The sequence below is a fragment of the Parasteatoda tepidariorum genome, chromosome 7 (assembly GCF_982258835.1).
Source record: "Parasteatoda tepidariorum strain Cologne lab strain chromosome 7, Ptep-v5.0, whole genome shotgun sequence".
Taxonomy (NCBI): domain Eukaryota; kingdom Metazoa; phylum Arthropoda; class Arachnida; order Araneae; family Theridiidae; genus Parasteatoda; species Parasteatoda tepidariorum.
The window spans coordinates 46,218,968-46,239,409 of record NC_141761.1 but is presented as its reverse complement, the minus strand read 5'-3'; the positions used below and the strand labels follow the sequence as shown (position 1 = coordinate 46,239,409).

The 20,442-nt window shown below is 29.7% G+C and overlaps 1 protein-coding gene across 1 annotated transcript in view; it reads right to left on the bottom strand.

Annotated features, from left to right (window-relative positions):
• Positions 1 to 20,442, bottom strand: part of LOC147807116 (angiotensin-converting enzyme-like) — a 44,953-nt gene that overhangs the window by 5,841 nt on the left and 18,670 nt on the right. Inside the window, exons 5-12 of the mRNA XM_087167792.1 lie at positions 20,256 to 20,420; positions 19,930 to 20,027; positions 16,427 to 16,556; positions 16,090 to 16,187; positions 11,772 to 11,941; positions 7,501 to 7,625; positions 3,776 to 3,871; positions 2,898 to 3,042 (exon numbers count right to left, since the gene is read on the bottom strand). Coding sequence (XP_087023918.1) covers positions 2,898 to 3,042; positions 3,776 to 3,871; positions 7,501 to 7,625; positions 11,772 to 11,941; positions 16,090 to 16,187; positions 16,427 to 16,556; positions 19,930 to 20,027; positions 20,256 to 20,420 — 1,027 coding nt within the window. The remainder of the gene's footprint in view (positions 1 to 2,897; positions 3,043 to 3,775; positions 3,872 to 7,500; positions 7,626 to 11,771; positions 11,942 to 16,089; positions 16,188 to 16,426; positions 16,557 to 19,929; positions 20,028 to 20,255; positions 20,421 to 20,442) is intronic.

Here is a 20,442-nt window from a genome sequence, read left to right as displayed (position 1 = left end):
TTTTTCAGAACAAGACTTATTTTTTATTTCAATTAGTACCTAATATTAAACATAGTTAAGCTTTATTGTTGTCAATGAAAGCATGTAATTTTTTTACGTTTTACATCAGCAAAACACAACTATTTTCTCATTAATTTTGATTTTTACGGCATAGTTTATAGTTTTATTTTAAATAGTACCAATTTATAAAAAAATAATTAACCACCATTGGATCCAATAATAGCATGAAGATTTCTTAATTTTCTCCTGAACGACTAAGTACCAATTTCCCATTATTTTTGCTTTTTAGTGCATAGTTTATTCATTTCAGTTAGTACCAATTGCCAAAATTAATAAAACACAATAGGAATCAAAAATACTATACCGTGATTTTGCTTTCCTTTCTAAATGAATTAGTACCATTGCACCATCAATTTTGCTTTTTATAACTACTTTATTTTTTACTTCAATTTGTACCTATTACAAAAATTAATTATGCATCGTTTTATTTCATTTTACAACCCTCGTTGAACAGCTGAACCAATTTTATGGGTTTACGATTGCTAATGTTCAACTCCGTAGCCTTGTAATTTTGAACCTAATCCAGAAGACAAGGGAACTCCTGGATCGAGTATTGGGAGAAAGTTTGCCTTCGTGAAGAACTTTTTGATGGAGCTAACCCGCATTTGCGTTACATCGAGAGGAACACCACGAGACACTCCCATGGTTGGCCTGATGGCTAGGGGACTCTAACCCATGATACGTCTACCACTGAAGATATTTCGCGTCAGCACTGTGATCACGTCAGCACTGTGCAAGCCAGATACGGAATTCGTATCAACTGGGAATCGAACCCGGTTCTCCTCATTGGAAGGCGAACGCTTTATCCCCATAGCCATCACGGCTCAATTATGCATCATTCACGTCAATAAGGGTTAAGCGATTTTCTTACCTTTCTCTTAGACGATTTAGTATAATTTCTACATTTTTTTTGCTTTTCATTAAATGCTTTATGTTTTATTTCTAATTCCGTTGATTTTAAATTGCTAGTTTTATAGTAGCACGCTTTAAAAGCATAATTATATTAAAATTAAACACGTGGTGATCCTGTACTTAAATACTAATTTGGTGACATAGTCCACCTATGCAACAGCGTTTACGTTGACGTTTGATAATTGATCATTGACTTTTCGTGACACATCGAATAAGAAATATTTAAATATCTAAGAATGTCATAAAATTCCATTTTGGGCTAATGAGGGCTTTAAGATAGTGAACATCATTGATGCTATCTTTGGGAAAATTTGGAAAAAAAATATTTGGAAAAAAAAACAGGATAGTCTCTAGTTTTTTTCATACTAATGGAGCTAGCTGTAAACGAATCAGAAAGTTTATAAATCTCTCTCCTGAACGATGTAGAAGATTTTTGAACTATTTTTAGGATTGCGGGCTGAAAATTGCCCTTTTCCTTCACTGTCCAAAATTTGAGGACAATAGCATAAATAGTTTCGGAGTTATACGGAAGACAGACACACAGGCAAACTCTGCATTTTATTCTTATAGATTGCAGAAGTGATAGACATGTAAAATTCAGACCACATAGATAAATATTTGCTGCAAAATTTTAAAACAATTTCAATAAATGAATCAGTGCACTAAAGATTAGTCTTACTTCAGCTTAGAACCTAAATCAATTATCTTAAAAGACGTAAAGTATGAAAAATATAGTTTTACTCTTTTAGGTTTGTATTCAACCTGTTCTTATTAGCATGAGACATACTGGGCGCGAGCAGATATTTAGAGTAGAAATAGTTAATCGAAAATTTTGGGAATAGCTACAGAATAAGATAATCATTAAAATATAGGTAATCAAAAAGGTTAAAAGAGATTTTTAAGTTTGAAGAACTTAGAATTATTTTAAGTAAGGAATATTCAATTTTATGTTCTAATCGTTTTTATACAAGGGGATCAGATTTATTAAAGACTCTATGACATAAAACATTAAACGCGTTTTGCCAAAATCAAGGTCATCAAATGCAATGATGTTTTACTGAACCAAAATGCCAAATTTATTTGAAATTTTATTAAATTTAATTTAAAATGATTTATTTAAAATTCTATTAATTTTATTGATTATCTTCATTGTTGTGGATTATCTAAATTAAATTTTAAGTGCTAAAAAAGTCCCTAAATTTCGATCCATTTCACAAAAATGTAGCACAATAAAAACAAAGAGAGAAGAAGAGAGGAAAATTAATAAGTTTTATTAACTGCGCATAAGCTGCAAGTATGTAGAAAATAAGCTAAAATATTGAGAAAATATGGAAAATAATAAAAAATAATGACAAGAGAAGAAAATTATTAAAAATAATTTTTCAAAGGTATTTAAAAAAATATAATTTTTGATATCTAAAAAAAAAGAGAAAGAAATTAAAAATCTGGAAAACAAAACAAAGAAAAAATATAAGTTCTTCATCAGCCCACACGATTATATCCGCAGAAAGGAGTGCTTTCTAATATTGTATTAATGTAGCCAAATCAAAATATATCAATACAATAGTGTGAGGAGCACTAAAAAAATTGAAACGAAATTAGAACACATTAAGTAAAAAATATATACGAACAAACAAACAAATATATCAAGCAAAAAACAGAAAATAAAATGTAAAGAGGTTAGTATGTAGTACAATCTACATAGTGAGGAACAAATAAACGAACTAACCAGTACCAGAATCTTTAAGGAATGATTTAAAATATTTTCGTAATATGAAAAACGCACAGAATATGAAAACAGAAGCATAAATAAAGTGATATCTTACGGCAGCAACAAAATTGCTTTCGAAGTACTAGGCTTCGCTAATAAATAGTTATGCAAAATTATAAATTAAAAGGCAAACAGGCGTATTTTTATGCATTACCTTAATTTCCACCAAGCTTTATTGAGTTCATTTTCATGTGTGGACCCATTAAAAATATTCGATTTCCAAAGGTCTACGATCAATCCATATGGCTGAAATGCTATTTTTTCTAATGCCATGTAAAGTAGGATATTGATTTCAGTTTCTGTAGAACAAATATTTTAGCGTATTAGTACAAAATATTTGTACTAAATTAAAATTTTAATGGTATAATAAATATTTGCATCAGTAACTCTTGTTTCCTACTAAATATTAAATTGTTTATATCAAAAGGAAAAAAACGATTTCCTTGCAGTAAAAGCCTTAAGTTCAGAATTACTAGTTACCATGGTTATTAAATATTATAAATAAATTTTTATTTAGATTATATTCAAATGTTAAACACTGCAATTGTTAAAATAATGTTCTAGTAATATTTCTGGAATTATCTATAAGAAGTTAACAAAGTCATTTTTTTAACAATTATTTGCAGTGCTAATTTACAAATTTCTATGTTTAATATTATATAAAAGCTTTAGGTTGCATTTGCTAGAAATGAAAAAAAATTGTAATAATTAATTACTTAAAGTTTTTAACTTGGAAGCAAACAATATTATAGATTCTATGACATTATTTACTTAAAATTACTCTTTTAAAGTAATTTATATGTATCTTTTTATTTTAGTAAACTAAGTAGAAAGATTTTATTTAACATTAAAGAACCCTTACAAAATAGAAAAAAAAAATTGGAATCAGGAAGAAAAATGCAATTATAGTTTCAATTTTTACTTGAAAGTATACACTTATAATAAAATTATTAAATAATTTTGTTTACATTGAACTCTATTTTGAAAATCATAAATGTTGTTTTTTGCTCTTGGTCATGTTGATCAAATTACCTGGATCGTCTGTAGCTTCTAAGAGACCAATTCGTTCTAAGTAATCAGTGGTTCTTACAGAGAGAGCTATCATGTCACCAACGGCTTCATGAAATGCTAAAATCAAAGGTGAGAAACGATTAAATATTATCTGTCTATCAAAAAATCGTTAGAGACCTCAAGGACACTGTTTTGGGTGTTAAATTTTAAATTAAATTTTATTTTGCTGATCAAAAAATTTTTAACTCAAAAAAATTACGGCAACTGTAGAAAAACGTACAGGAAATACGATGGAATAAAGAACTTAACATTAAGCAGTTAATTTGAGAATTAGTAATTATCAAATTTGGTGCAAGAAATACACGTAAAAGTTATTGTAATTGGTAATTCTTTTCTCGGGAATTTTCTCCCCATTTGATTTGCTTAAAATAATAATAATTTAAAAACTTTGCTTAAACTCACGAGAGACCTTTACTTAATAATCTTGCGCTTAAATTGATGTCGAAAGAATTAGAAGTTACCAGATGTAATATCTTAACATTCATATTAAAATTTTTAAAACTATAAAAACGTAATTCAAGAGTTTAAAAGAGATAAAAGCAGTTTTTAGTTTAGATGGTTTTAATTACATAAGTTTATCTTTATGTAGCGTTGACGAGAAAAGTTAATTTTCTTTTTTTCCTCTTTACTGCTTCACACATTCTGTTTCCTTAAGTTGAAATATTTTTCAGAAGTACACTCAATTGTTTTTCAATTCCAATATACCATTAATTCCATATTATTTATAAGCATTGTTTACATGAAATTATTAAAATATATAAATATATTTTATTACCAAAATGACAATTGCTATTTGAAAAAGGTGACTTTAGAAAAAGAAAAAAACAGAGATAATTGGTAAACAATCACGGGGGTTGGTGTACGAAGTGGAGCTGGAACATCGCAATTATTGAAATTGCAACTTCATTATATATATATATATATATATATATATATATATATATATATATATATATATATATATATATATATATATATATATATATATATATATATATATATATATACATATATATATATATATATATATATATATATATATATATATATATATATATATATATATATATATATATATATATATATATATATATATGGTTGTTAACAGATGAAGATTTCATGAAATTCATAAATTATGTCTCCAGATAGAAAAAAATATTTTTGCTACACTGAAAGCACAGAGCTTATGTATAGCAGAGCTTTAATATTTATAGAGTAAACAAATATTTTTTACATTACATTTTCTAGACGCTACATCATATTTTTCTCTTTATAAAGCATGATTTACATAAAAAATCATCAAGACATTACATCATTTTTCTTTAAATCAAGTAAATAACTCGTTTTAAGATGGCATTACAAAACAAAAACAAAACGTGAAAACATTTATTAAGGTTGTTTCCACGTGGTTCGAAAATATCATCATTTATTTCAACAACTAAATTTCCGATACTCACACAAGAATTGGATTCCGTTAAATAAGTAGTTATGTATAATTTGAATCGAAATTTAACCTTAAATAACAACACTTAAAAACAGAGATAAGGAAACCTATCTCTAATATGTATTCTTTTAATCCTCTTTTCGTTTTTTTTTGTGTCAATTTGTTACATCTAACTTCTAACAAAAAGTTTAAACTAAAGATACGCTTTTAATGTAAAATTTAATGCTTTAGACAATTCTAATTGTAGTTGACACGGATCTATTGTTATGCTATGTCTTTTGAATGATTGATGTGAAAATATGAGTTTTTTTTATTGTTAAACCGTCAAAATCACCGTATTTACTAGAGAAAATAGTATGTTATTGCAACTTAAATTTTGTTAGCAATAATTTTAACAGAAGAAAGTTTTCCTCAAAGCTAGTGGCATTTGTACAAAGCTCATGCCATGAATAAAACACGAATTAGGTTCAATTACGTACGTGTATAGTTTTTTTTTTGAGTTTGAAGTTGTGTCACATACTATTTATTAATAGTTACTTTTTGATTTTGACGTAGCGGCACATACTATTTATTAATAGTTACTTACAGCCATAGTAAATATAAATTTTATCTGATTCAACTACATACTGAAAGTAATACATGACATACATTATACATAAAAAACTACTTTCTTGATTATACCTATTGTGATATTTTGTATGAAAGGGGTATCTATGCAACAGCATATGAAAGATATAGCACACTGTACAGAAGAAATCTTTCGCGATGATTAAACGAAAGTTCATTCTGAAATAATGCAATGTTTTAACAGTTCATTTCCGTTTCTTTGATTTTACTTGCGTACTAAGTAGCATAAAATGGTGGACATTACTGCAGTACCATTATTGGAATGAAAGACTTTGCGCAAAATAATGATAAAAATTTTTTTCAAGTAGTTTTAAAGAACGTTTTGATAGTTAAATAGCACAGTTTCCATTTTAACACTTAGGTTTCTGAGTATTGTGCTGCTATCCAGTAGAAGATTGAAAAAAATCGTAAAGTAATCTGGTAACAATACTACGCAAGAGTATACTGCTTCAATTCCATTAAATGTATATAAACTGTAAAATAAGCAATCTGTGCTAGTTCTTGAGCTACTGTAGGTTGATTTTTGATGTTATTTTGGAGAAGATATTGCATTGACCTAATTCTGAGTTTACAGCAGACCCAATAGTGAGTTTAATAATATCAAAGTTAAAATTTAACTCCGCAGCCTTGTAATTTCGAACAAAACCAGGAAGACAAGGGAACTCCTGGAATCAGGTATCGGTTTAGCATTTCTGGAGAATACTAAGCCAATTCTTGATAGAAATATTCCGTATTTGCGTTACACGAAGAGGAAAAATACTAAAACTTCCAGCGGTTACGACAAGACAAGAGGACTCTAACCATGGTCAACTTACCACTGAGCCTATTTTACGTTAGCACTGGGGTTGATGCGAGCCAAGTGTAAAATTCATATCGACCAGCCATCTCTGAGATTTGAACCTGGGTTAAATCAATGGGTAACAGAACGTTTTATCTCAATTTTAATTAATTTTATTTTGTAATATATAGATTCGTTGAACAAGTCGACCCAGTTTAGAGATTACGACTACCAATATTATATAATTTCCATAGCCAATATTCATAGCCTTATAATTTCGTGCTCAATTCAGAAGAAAAGGGAACTCCCGTATGAAGTATTGGAAGAAATATACCTTCGTGGAGGGCTATTTGATGAAACTAACCCGCATTTGTGTTACATGTTGAAGAAAACCAGGAAAACGTCCTACGGTTAACCTGACGGATCCATCTTTCACTGAGTATATTTTACGTTAGCACTGTGGTCGAGAATTCGTAACGAGCAGCCATCGCTGGGATTCGAACCTGGGTCACCTTATTGGGAGGGGAGTGCTCTATTCCTTGAGCCATCACCACTCAATTTTGATTGATAAAAAATAACAGTTTCCATGTTAATATTTATGTTTCTATTCATAGTTCTTAATATAGACAAATTATAAACTAACTAATACTCGAAAACTGCCGATAGTAACTCGTCAGTTCTCGAGTTACCATCGGCAGATTTTTTATTTCATTTCTTAGAGAAGAGATTGAGTTGCAGTTAAATTTAGCTAACTGTAAAATATTATATATTTTTTAAATAATACTTCCTTAAGGAAGTATTATTAAAAATACTTTCCTGTTACTGAATGAATTATACCTGAATGAGCTCCATGTCTGTCATAAAGAGGAAGATCTTGTACATGCAAGTAGTATTCTATGTGTCCCATTTCATGATGCACAGTGGCTAAGTTATTCATATCAACTGTAGTGCACATCTTAATTCTGCAAGAAACAATAAACTACTCATGTTGTTGAATACTGTCAATTGCTTACAATTATACTCTACACGAAAAATTACATTGATTTAAATTTTTGACTTAAACAAATTAAATCGAAATGTTTATTTCTAAATTAAAGTACTTTGCTTTCTGATCGCATCTCTCATTCTCCCCCTTTTCTACAATCAGATTTTATCTCTTTACGATGAACGACTTGTTATAACAAAACTAAGAAGTGTTTAGTTGTAATATCTCAAAATTTATATCGTATGAATAGAGATTTTGTTTAACGAATTTAGTTTCCGATTCTATCGAAATAAAATTTAATCTAATTAATCTACTAGGTTGCTATTTTTTTAAACTTCCAATTTAATATTTGGTTACTGTAAGAACTCATTAAATGTTTTTGTCCCAAGAGATTATAAAGTACTGGGGCTAAAAGTTAATACCTAATTCATTCATTATAAATAAACTAAACTGAACTCAGCGGCGCGACAGTCCACTGTGCCCATCTCAGTTTTCTTGACCTTGGGCTCTGGGGTGCAGGAGCAAATGTTCCGGTCAGGTGGTCAGTCGAACGTGGAATCCCCAGTATTTAGTTCTCAAGCATGCTTTTTTTCATTTTAAATTATAAATTCATTATAAATATTCATTATTTTAATAACGTATGTTAACTGTACTCAGTTTTTCGCCAAATTGATAAAAGTAAATACATGACGCTTTTAGTTTTGTTTCCTTAGTTTGGAATAATGAACAAAATCAAATATTTAGTAGAAAAATATGATAAATGTGATAAGTAAATTCCATTAAATTGGATTTAAGGTATCCGACTACCTTCGGGACAAAATTTTTGAAAAATAAATATTTTTCACAACATTATTGCAATTTATATTGTATATTAATTTAAATAAACATATTTAATAGAGAAAATTTTAATATACAGGAAATGTTTTGTTTAAAGAGTATTTTTTAGATAATTTTAATGAAAATAACTCATTAACGGAAAACACTCTACACAAAAAACTATTGTACATGCAGCTATCAAACTTTTTGAGCCGTTTCGTATAACCCTCTGAAGTGTTATGAACCTCAACTTAAATGATAGCATGAAATTAAAATAATTTATGGAGTGTTAAGCATATTTTTCCATTTTTTTTCACATTTTCTTCACATTATCTACTGCAAAATATCTCATAAAACAAAAAATAATACAGTTATCTGAATTCTGGAGGTCTGTGACATAACCACCAATACAAGAAACAATCTCTGAAAGTTTGAAGACAAATTTATTATAATTAGTTGAGTTATCTTGTTTTCCGTAGACAAAAAACAGCAAAATTGTCAATTTGAGAAAAACACAATTAAAGTTTATAATTACATTTTTTCTAAAAACTATGAATGTTTGTCAGTAGGAAGTTATTATATTTTATAGGGGGCACATACCTTCACACATTTTCTTAGTTTTATTTAACGTAGCGATATTTTAACGTATTATTTAGCGATATTTTAAAGTATTTAGTGAATAACATCAAAAGTCTACTACTTATAAAGCATTTAACGCAGGAACAATTTTTTATTAAACAACCATCTTACTGTATTTTCACACTTTAATATATATGTCTAAATATAGTTTTTATTAATAATTAGAAGTAAAAAATATTTTTTATAATATTTATAATAGCTCAAATCTAGAATTTTCTTCTAAATGCAATTTGTTATCATAGCAAACCGGACAACATAATGAAGCTAATATCACCATTAGGATCTCAATATCCATTATTCGATTGCCACACAGATTGTTTTTATCCAAAGGCATCAGTTCTTTATTGACATCCATAGAAATCGATAATTTTGAAGAGCTTGAAGTAATAAATTCATCTGCTTTACACAATTTTGAATAAATGGTATAATCAACTTTACTCAAATCATCGCTTTTGGTGGCATGTTGATTACCGTAATATTTACGTTTCCTAGATCGAGAAGTACGTCCTTTACCCATTTCAATAAATTCATCAAAATAAATAACAAATTTTTTTGAAAGAAATCAATAAATTTCTTCAAAACAAATCAAAATCAAGATATAGAAAGTGCGCTTCAAATGTAAGCAAAATATCAGAAAATATGCTAACTTTTCATGTTACCCACAAACAGTAACCACGAAACGTAAAATCTAATTAAAATATAATTCAGCTTATTAGCTGTGAGTTTAAGAGCTTTTAAAAATTAAATATCTAAGAAAAATAAAGACACAAATAGAAATGGATCCGAAACTATTACCTACTACCGGCTTCATTTTTGTAATTTCCGGTAAGTTGGACAGCTGTCATCTGTTACTAAAATTTGTATAACTAAAGTTCTGCTTGACGTGCATTCAAAAACAAAACAGTTTTTAAAACTAGAAAAATTGGGCATTATTATAAAGCAATAAAATAAAAAAGTGATTTTTTGTGAAAATCCTCATTTTTAAGGTAGTCGGATACCTTAAGGAATATTTTACAGACAAACGATGCATTTATAACTTTCTTTAATTTTATACTGGGGGCAACAAAAGATAGCCCGATTTTTAATGGGAAAACTATACCACACCAAGTGATTTCTTTTTACAATGAGAATGTTTGGAATGGTCATATTTTAATGCATATAAATTACATAAATCCAATACATTAACCCATTGCATTATCTTTAAAAAAATTTTTAAGTCGAAAATATTAAACATTTTGAAAGGTCACGATCAAAAAAGTTTTGAAAAAAAAAAAAAGTATTTGTTATGTATTACGAAAGCTTAGAGCTAAACATAAGCACATTAAAATACCCATTGTGCAAAAATTAAGACTTGGACAGTTCAAATGAATGATGGAATTTTAGATAATTTTCAAAATGGTAGTTCGCAAAAAAGGCAAAGCATATTCCTTTCTTCTTCAGATACACTAAAGAGGAAAGCATTAACATCAAGTTAAATTACTCAAACTCACTAAAATTCCACTTAGTATCATTACCCAATCTACTTTTTAATTGGTCTTTACCAAACTCAAATAGAATTTCATATATTATTATGAATTTAGTCCTTTTATAATGAAATAAGAGCTCGATATAAATTATCTTTGATGATTTAGATTTGTAATATTTAAATTCGAAGCTTCTTCAAATGAACATATAGGAACAACAGACATATGATGTAATTTAGAATCGACAGTTAAAATATAGCTTCAAAGTTGAAACAAAGAATGAAAGAAGGAAACTCAAAGATGCAGAAGAAAATTGCAAATAAATTACAACAAGGAAGAGTAAGATGTCAATCATCAGAGTAGAGGTAACAAGATCAAAACAGATAATCAAATAAAAGAATGGATGTTTTGGAAGAGAGAATCTCTGATGCTGTTAGATGTAGAAATTGAAAAGAAAATAGATTTCTAAATAGTTGGAAAGAATAAGATACTGGAAAAGTAATTATTTATGAAATGTTTCAACACCTGAAAGGATTTTCAGAAATCAAGGTTAGCGTCTGAGGACTGGTAACTATAGTTGAATTTTTTTCTCCGGTTCCCAGCAGATCACCGAAGTTAAGCATCACTGGCTACGGTCAGTGTGCGGGTGGGTGACCACTTGGATCAGTCTGCGTAGGGACCGAGGGTGTGCGGTATTGGTCCTCGTTAAACTGTGCTACCGTAAAGTGCTCGACTTCACGCGCAGGTCGTCGGGCTACCGAAGCGGGGGTGCCATCCCCTCCGCAGAGGATCAAAATTGTGATGGCATGTCTTCGGATCATCCTCAGGGATGTTTCCCAGACCGTCGCTAATAGCCCATTGTGCAGCTCTAGTGCGACGTAAATTAACAACAACAACAATTTTCTCCTGTCCAATTAAATTTTTCTCTGCTTCCTTATTGTAACTTGTCAGTAATTTTCTCCCAAACCCAAATTGTAGTACCTGTATATTAGAGTATGTGCCATTATTTGTTATTAAGAAATCGTTCTTATATATCTTATAAAGAAACTTTCTTTTTATGACAATAGCATTTTATAAAATAATCAGAGTTTTAAACATGATAACTTATTAATCATAATTTAAATTTAATCATATATTTGTAAAATTCTATTTCAAACACGGAAAACTATTGTCTTCAATAAAAAAAAACATGGATTCCATCTCACCTAACATCGTTTCTTTCATAGAAATACCAAGCAGAGGGGTGGCACACCATTTCTCTGTCGAGGGGCTTTTCGATAATGGATCTATTCCAGAATTCTGTTGGCATTGGCATCAAGCCTATGGATGTAAAGAAGTTTTCGGCCATCTTGAACATATCCAGAGGAGTTATATTCTAAAAAATATGAAGGAATAAAATAAATTAGTTTCCCGTTGTTCTTTGTACTTTATTGTTTATGTGTAATTCAGCTCCTTTTAAAACGCATCAAATACTTCGCCAACAGTGTTTCATATAATTGAAAAATTTTTCTTAATAAAAAACAAAAACTCACACTGCCACAATATCTATCAGGAATAAAATAAATGAACTACTTTAAAGCATTTATTAATGTAGATTGCAGAGTTTAGTAGGAAAACATGTTTAGTGGCATTTTAGTGAATTTCCTAAAACCAGTCCAAACTATAATCTTGCTTTGCAACGCCAACTCGCAATGGGAGACCTATAACACCTTCTCTAACCTAAAAATATAACTATTTTTTAAATGTACCGTTAGGACTTTAAGAATACCCCTTAACGAGGCAGGAAAAAGCAGCATAAATAAGAAGACTACTGAACATCGCATGCGGGATTTTTTTCTTTTCGAATTTGCAATTCTGGTGATCTTGTTTTCTTCATATTGACTCTATTCTCGACCGTATTTCATGTTCTCAACGGTAGGGGGCAGTATTTGCAGAGGCTGTTTCATCTTCCGGAAGGAGATTCGCTTGTATTAATTTCTACTTTTGTTGTTGTTTTGTTTACATCATAATTCAACTCATATATTACAAAATTATTCATTTTCGATGGCAAAAAATTCATTTTTATGTGACGGCAGTTGTTCTGCTTTTGGGTGCGCTATGCATCGAAGCACTAATATGTTATTTGAAATTAAAATACTTCCTTAAAGAACCCTCACTGCGAATTTAATGGATTAATGGAATAATACTATTTGAATTAAAATACTTCAATTCCTTAAAGAACCCTCACTGCGAATTTAATGGATTAATGGTATAATACTATTTGAAATTAAAATACTTCAATTCCTTAAAGAACCCTCACTGCAAATTTAATGGATTAATGGAATAATACTAGGGAAAAAAATAATCACATTCTACTATGGCGTCAGAGATTAGCTAGACTTCTTATAGGATTTGCTTGTTTGTATTTTTAGAATAGATGGTGAATAACTATTCTTTTTCTAGCTTCTATAAATCTTGCTCTTGAAGCTCTAAAATGTCCCTTAACAAACTGTGACATCTAGATTTTGAAATATATACCAACACTTAGCACCGTTTGACATAAATTTTGCTTAAATTAGAAAAATGACTTAAATTTGTATTAGGTGATTATCATAATTTAGTAGTTAACCAAATAATACGATCCATATTTAATATGTTTTAGTTGTAACTGATGAAAAAAAACATCAACATAATATTACTTATGTATGAGTATGGATGGTAAATTTTTTAAGAAATTTAAGATGCGTTTATTTTTATCTCGGTATGGTTCAGAAATTCCTATGTAGTTACGCATATAAATATATGCCTTTATATGATTATATGCTGTAATTATATGTTTTATTTATTATATAAGAATCAAGAAAATAAAAATTGGTTATAAATCTTAAATTAAATCCTGAATAAACAATATTAATTCATTTTCAAACAAAATAAATAATTTCATACAAAAAATTTCTGCAGAATTATTTCCCCATGCTATCATGCTGTTACTTTATTTCTGACTTTTTTTCATAAACTTACATTATGATGAGCTATTGTTTTTAAACGAGGTGTTATGTCAAAGAAAATCCATAGTTCCAACTATAAAATCAATTTTTTGAAAAATAAGGTTTTGTTTGCAAATTTAAACAATATATTCCTTTAAAATACAATAGAAGAAACTAATCAAGTGAAACTACTTAATTTTAGAAAATATAGATAAATATCGTGAAAAATTACAATGTTATGAACTTACAATTTTCTTCTTATTTGTTCTACACTGGTCGACAAAAATTAAGAGATGAAAGACATTTTCCCAAATATCTCAAAAAATACTGAATGTAAATAAATGAAATTTGGTTTGGATATAGCTTATTCCATGATAATAAGGTATGCAGAACAAAAATGAAAGTGACATTCACTGGCAAGACCTATTGCCAATAAATCCAATGTAGTCTGAACTTAAGGATTAAAGATGACAATAAAAGTGATGCTTGTACAGTGTGTGTAGCCTCTAGTATGGTGTATGGTCCCCCCTGACAGACAGACAGCATGCACAACGAGTAATGCATGCTGTTAATAAGGGAGTTAAGGAGGACTTGTGGAAGACCCACCCATTCTTCCACCAGAGCAATTTTTAACCCCAAAATGGTTCTGGGGGGAGGTTGGCGCATCGCAATAGCTCTCCCTAGAGCATCCTGAGCATATTCAATAGGATTCATTTCAGGGGATTTAACTGATCAATCCATTTCCTGAATATCCTCGCTTTCCAGATACTCATCAACCATGAGAGCCCTATGTGATCGCGCATTGTCGTCCATAAAAATGAACTCAGGGCCAACAGCGCCCCTGAAAAGATGCCCGTAGGGCTCTAGGACCTCCTGCCTGTACCTCTGGGCATTCACGGAACCATTGTCAAACACATGGAGCGGTGTGCGGGTATCTTGCATGATTCCTTCCCAAACCATGAGTCCTCCACCAGCATAATGGTCCCTTTCGATAATGTTGCTGGGATGGTATCGGATTCCAGGTTCCCTTCATATCAATAACCGTCCAGAAATAGCGTCATAGAAGAATATAGCGTCATAGAAATGTGCAAAAATGCTTTCCATCACTTTATTTTATCCACCAGTGTATTTAAAATATCTAATTTGTTCTGTAAGGTATTACCATAGCGTTTTGATTTCGAGGAAGTTTAATGTATCTTTTAAATTTGAAACAATAATAAATATTTTCGATCATATTTGAATTGTATTTCATTAAAAAGTATAAACTCTTACAAGTGATACAAGTAGTTGCAGAGAAAAAGAAACAAGGTGAGTCGGGGTAAGGGAGGAAAATAAACACACATACTCACACACAGAGTTCCGTTGTGATATCTTTGTGTCAAAAGAGTAATAAGAAAGTGCGCTATACATGCGTAATATGATTGCTAAAATCGATGAAAAATGCAAGAAAAAGCAATAAATCGGTCTAGGGGACAAAAAGTAATCTAAACACTTTTTAATTTTATCAAATCGTAATGAAATTACGTAAGGTATAGACTGCTGTCTACTTGAAGTTTAAGATTGAGACTGGGCAAAAAAGTCAGTTGGAGATCAAAGTCTGTTTTAACATTCTTGTTGACAATTGTTTGTTTTCGATCACTATATCAGTGAAATACCGTTCGGTAGAAGAGTCGTAAAATCGTTCGTGGTAAAATGAGCAATATCTTTCAGTTCGAAAGAAGTATCTATATTTTAGAGACACACTGTGCAACGTCCTATTCGCGATAAAGAGATGGAGAATAAAGACTTCGGGTACTACTAGGAAGCCTTAGGTGATTTCGAGAAAAACATCAAATGCAGTTTAATCAGTATGTATAACATTAAACACTGAATATGACATTCCAAATTCAGCTTTCAATATACAATATACACAAGTTCAACGGCGACTTAAAAATAGTTGGTTATAACGGTGTTAATTTGTGTCTTTGTCTCGATCTTTATTTGATTTATTTATTTGAAGCAACAAAAGAACTGAGCTGGTGTATGCACATTTTGATCTCTTAACAATTATTCGAGGGCAAAAACTCGAGTACAAATACTTGTCAACAGATTTACCATCGAGAGGGGAGTGCTTATCCTAATAAGTCCATAGAAGAAAAATGTCGATGGAATTATAAACCTGTAGCACATGGTTCCACACTAAAAACTTTCTAATAAAATTATGGTAAAAAGTACTTTGCGCTGCCTTTTATAGTCAAATTCAATTTTACCAAACAAAATGTATAAAATAACGTAATGTTTACAGTAATATTTACTTGATCATTGTACATTATTATTAATATGCGTATATTATAATCAATATTACTGCAAAAATTACGGTATGAATTTTAAGATACAAACGTATTGTATGGTAAGATAGATAAGCTGTATTCAGACTGCCAGTACTTTTTATTCGGAATTTTTTCAGTACATGAATCATGTTCAAGTACTTATTAGTTATATGGGTTATATAAGTGGTTACATGGATACCCATTTTCGTCACCCATAATCTTTTTAATAACACATATTTTTCAATTACCTTTTCGCGCATTGCCTTCGTCACGTCTACTGATTTCTTATTCGGATAAGGTATAGCAAGGTCAAAAATATTTTCCCAAGAATAACCCCACAAGTTCCCTAAAATTAGAAAAGAACTCATTAATATGTTGCAAGTTCATAAATTTTAAGTAATTTATTTATTTCGATGATTAATATGCTTCTTAATAATGCCTTTTACCAGGAAACAAAGATACTCGTACTATCTGAAATATTAACAAAAATATTGAAAAAAGATAAATTTAAAAAATACAATTATTTTTATTCAAGCATTAAACAGATAATAGGAAAATTAATCAAAAAGTTTACAAAAGTCTTACCCAATAAATGGGCTGGTATAGGACCATTAGGCTTTATGTAAGATTCTGAGTATTTTTCAATTAGCTTTCGTCTCACATAAGCATGTAGTTCTCTGTATAATGGCTTGAGAGTTTCCAACATCAAAAAGGTCTATTGGTAAACAGAAGTGATTTTTCTAAGTAATCATTTTTTAAAATAACATTTATGTTGTTATAACGTTATATTGTTGAAACAAATTTGATGAGTTCACATCCTTAATTTAATATTTTCACTTACCAAACGGTAGGATATATTAAAAATTTTTTTTTTGCCTGCATCTCATTGTGCATGAAGCTGATCCTTAAGTTCTAAATCATTTAACAGATCTCTTTAACTGTAATTTATAACAGTATATTAATGTTATTTGCTCAAAAATAATAATTGTTAGACCACCTTTCTAAATAACTTTATCTTAAAATGTAAGGCAGATTTACATTATAATACTAATAAAAAAACAGCAATTCTCTTAGTTTTAAACTCTTGAATTAAAAGCGTAATAATAGCAGTACAGGAAAATAACTTTAAGTTAGGGATTCAAAAATATTTATAGAAAAGCATGACTTTTATTAATTTTATGCTGACTACAACCAAAACAATAAGGAGACGAATGAGGAAAAACTGGATCACACCACGTGATTTTCTGGCCAATAAAAATGCACCGACAACAATGGAAAACTGCGACACCATCTATTATATATAATTCTAACACCAAAGCATTCTGCCTTTTAATGATGTGTTTCTGATCTAATATATATAATTTTCTTACGTAGCTCCCAAATTTCGGCTGAAGTACTTTGTACAACTAAATAACATACCTGCCAACTTTTACGCATTTGGCGTAAAATTTTATTTTTATATTTAAAGTGGTAGTAAACATATACTACTTTTTTCTTTAATAAACTTACTTTTTTAAATGATTTTGATCACCACTATTCTTAAAAAAATTAAGCATATACATTAATATGCGTTGTAATCCACGGTGGTCCGCTAAAGCGTTTTAAAATATAACAAAGTTTTTTGCTTACAATTGAAATTTTAATTCTATTCCACTACCACTGAGAAAAAACATAATGGAACGGATCAAAAGTTGGCAGGTATGAAATAAGATTCTTTTCACAACACTTAAATATTTACTTTATTTTCCTCATATATCAGTCGGCAAAGAATTCTGTTAGGTTAAAAAACATTTCGCTAAAAAAATAACGAATTCTAAAAGAAATAAAAATAAACAACTTAAAAAATAAAAATGCTGTTGCCAGCCATAGAATTTTTTGAAAGTTAACTTAGCAATATAAATCAAAATGACATAGAAGCTCAACTAGATCAAAATGATGATACCTGAGCTCTTGACGTAACAAATCCTTCAATTCTATAAGTGTTGTATCGCCAAATGCCCAAATTAACAATTGTGTTTTTAAAGAAATTCTATAAAAAGTTTTAAATAAGCAACCTACTTCAACTGATTCTTGAAGAACTTGGCTCATTGATCAAAAATATTGTTTTTATTTTACAATACTAACTTTACTTCTACTTTCATTACTGCTATGACCCTCTTTCATTACATTTTACAACTTCATGCTAAATTTGAGGACTTTAAGTTGTTTTGTGGTTCAATACTGACATTTAGAAATGTGTACTGAAAAAAGTAATTAGAGGTTAAGAGTTGGTTAAGGCGGGAAAGACTTTGAAACAAAACTTACAACAGTTACTTTTCTCAACAACTGAAATTTAGAATAGTGTGATTAAGAAAAATATGTGAACTGTTTGCAATTTCAAATTAATATTGAAATGTACAGGTTTAGAATTTTCTACAGTGAAAAGTTTTCGGAACTTCAGTATTCAAAAAAGTATACTAAAGCTAGACGTTAAGAACGTATCCAATGAGCGAGCAAAGCGAGCATTGGATTGCGAAGCAATCCGAAATGAATTGCGAAAACAGTTTCGGGGGTTGGCGAGCGCCAGCGAGCAGGGGGCAAAGCCTCCTAGTCATTAGAATTTTAAAAAAGAATAACTCACACTACATTATCTATCAGGGAAAAAATAAATGAAATGTTTTGAAACGCTTGTTAATGGAGATTATAGAGTTTAGTGGGAAAATTTGTTTAATGGCATTTTAGTGAATTTCCTAAAACTAGCTTTAAATTGTATAGAAATATAAAGTAGATATTCACATTTAATGGTAAAAAATTTAAATTTAAGTAGGTATTTACGTAGTAGGTATTATTTTTTATATTTTAAACCGCCTTAAATAACGACTAGGTTAAACTAAAAGATGTTCTATAATTAATTACATGCATAATATAAATAACAACATACATTTGTATAGTTAATAACATAAGTATAATTCAAACACGTCAAGTTGGTGATAGGCGGGAAAGCTTAGCGTAAGAGTTTGATTTCGATATCTATGTCAGAGAAATGCCATTCGGGAGGAGACAAGCTTTATTCGTGGTGAAATCAGCGATTCCACACAATTCCAGAGAAGTATCTATAATTCAAGGACACATTCAGCAATGTCCTACTCGCAAGAAAGAGATGAAGAATACAGGCTTCGGGTGCCATTAGGAACCTCTGGTGATTTCGAGAAAAATCTCAAATGCAGTTTAATCAGTGCATGAAAAATTGAACGCAGAATATGATCCTTCAAATTTAGCTTTTAATATACAATGGAATCCGCAAGTTAAGCGAAGACTAAAATAGCTTGTTACAACTGTGTTAACTTGTGTCTTTGTCATGATCTTAGAATTGTATTTATTTTGCTTATTTATTTTAAGCAATAAAAGAACTGAGTTGGTGTATGCTTATTTTGATCTCTTAACAAATATTCGAGGACTGTGTTAACTTGTGTCTTTGTCATGATTTTAGAATTGTATTTATTTTGCTTATTCATTTTAAGCAATAAAAGAACTGAGTTGGTGTATGCTTATTTTGATCTCTTAACAAATATTCGAGGACAAAAACTCGAGTACAAAGACTTGTCAATAGATTTAATGACGAAGCAGGAGTGCTTATCCTAATAAGTCCGTAGAAGAAAAATGCAGATTTAATGTTAAATCTGTAGCACACGGTTCCACATTAAAAAATCGCTATTGAAATTACGGTAAAAAGTAATGTGCCTCTTTTACAGTCAAATTCAATTTCATCGTAAAATTTTACCGAACAAAAAGTATTAAATACCGCAATGTTTACAGTAGTATTTACTTGATCCTTGTATATTATTATAAATATGTGTATATTATACGGTAAAAATTGCGAAATAAAACTTTAAGGTAAAAACGAATTATATGGTAAAATAGATTAAATGAATGCTGCCTTCAGGCTGCCAGTACTTTTTATCCGGAATTTTTTCAGCTCAAAAATCATGTGGTACATCCCAGTGTTACAAATACTGAGCTTATTAGTTATATGGGTAATGTGAGTAGTTATATGGATACCCATTTTCTTCACACATCATTTACTTTAGTAACACATTTTTTTCAATTACCTTTTCCCGCATTGCCTTTGTCACGTCTACTGATTTCTTATTCGGATAAGGTATAACAAGGTCAAAAATATTTCCCCAAGAATAAGCCCACAAGTTCCCTAAAATCAGAAAAGAACTCATTAATATGTTGCAAGTTCATTAATTTCAAGTAAATTATTTATTTCTATGATTAATATAAAAATAATGCCTTTTACCAGAAAACAAAGATATTATCTGAAACATAAACAAAAATATTAGGAAAAGATGAATTTAAAAAATACAATTATTTTTATTCAAGCATCAAACAGATAATAGGAAAATTAATCAAAAAGTTTACAAAATCTTACCTAATAAATGGGCTGGTATAGGACCATTAGGTTTTATGTAAGATTCTGAGTATTTTCCAATTAACTTTCGTCTCACATAAGCATGCAGTTCTCTGTATAATGGCTTGAGAGTTTCCCACATCAAAAAGTATTCTTCATCTACTGCAAATTGCGTATTTGAGTAACCTGATAAAATATTTAGTATGAT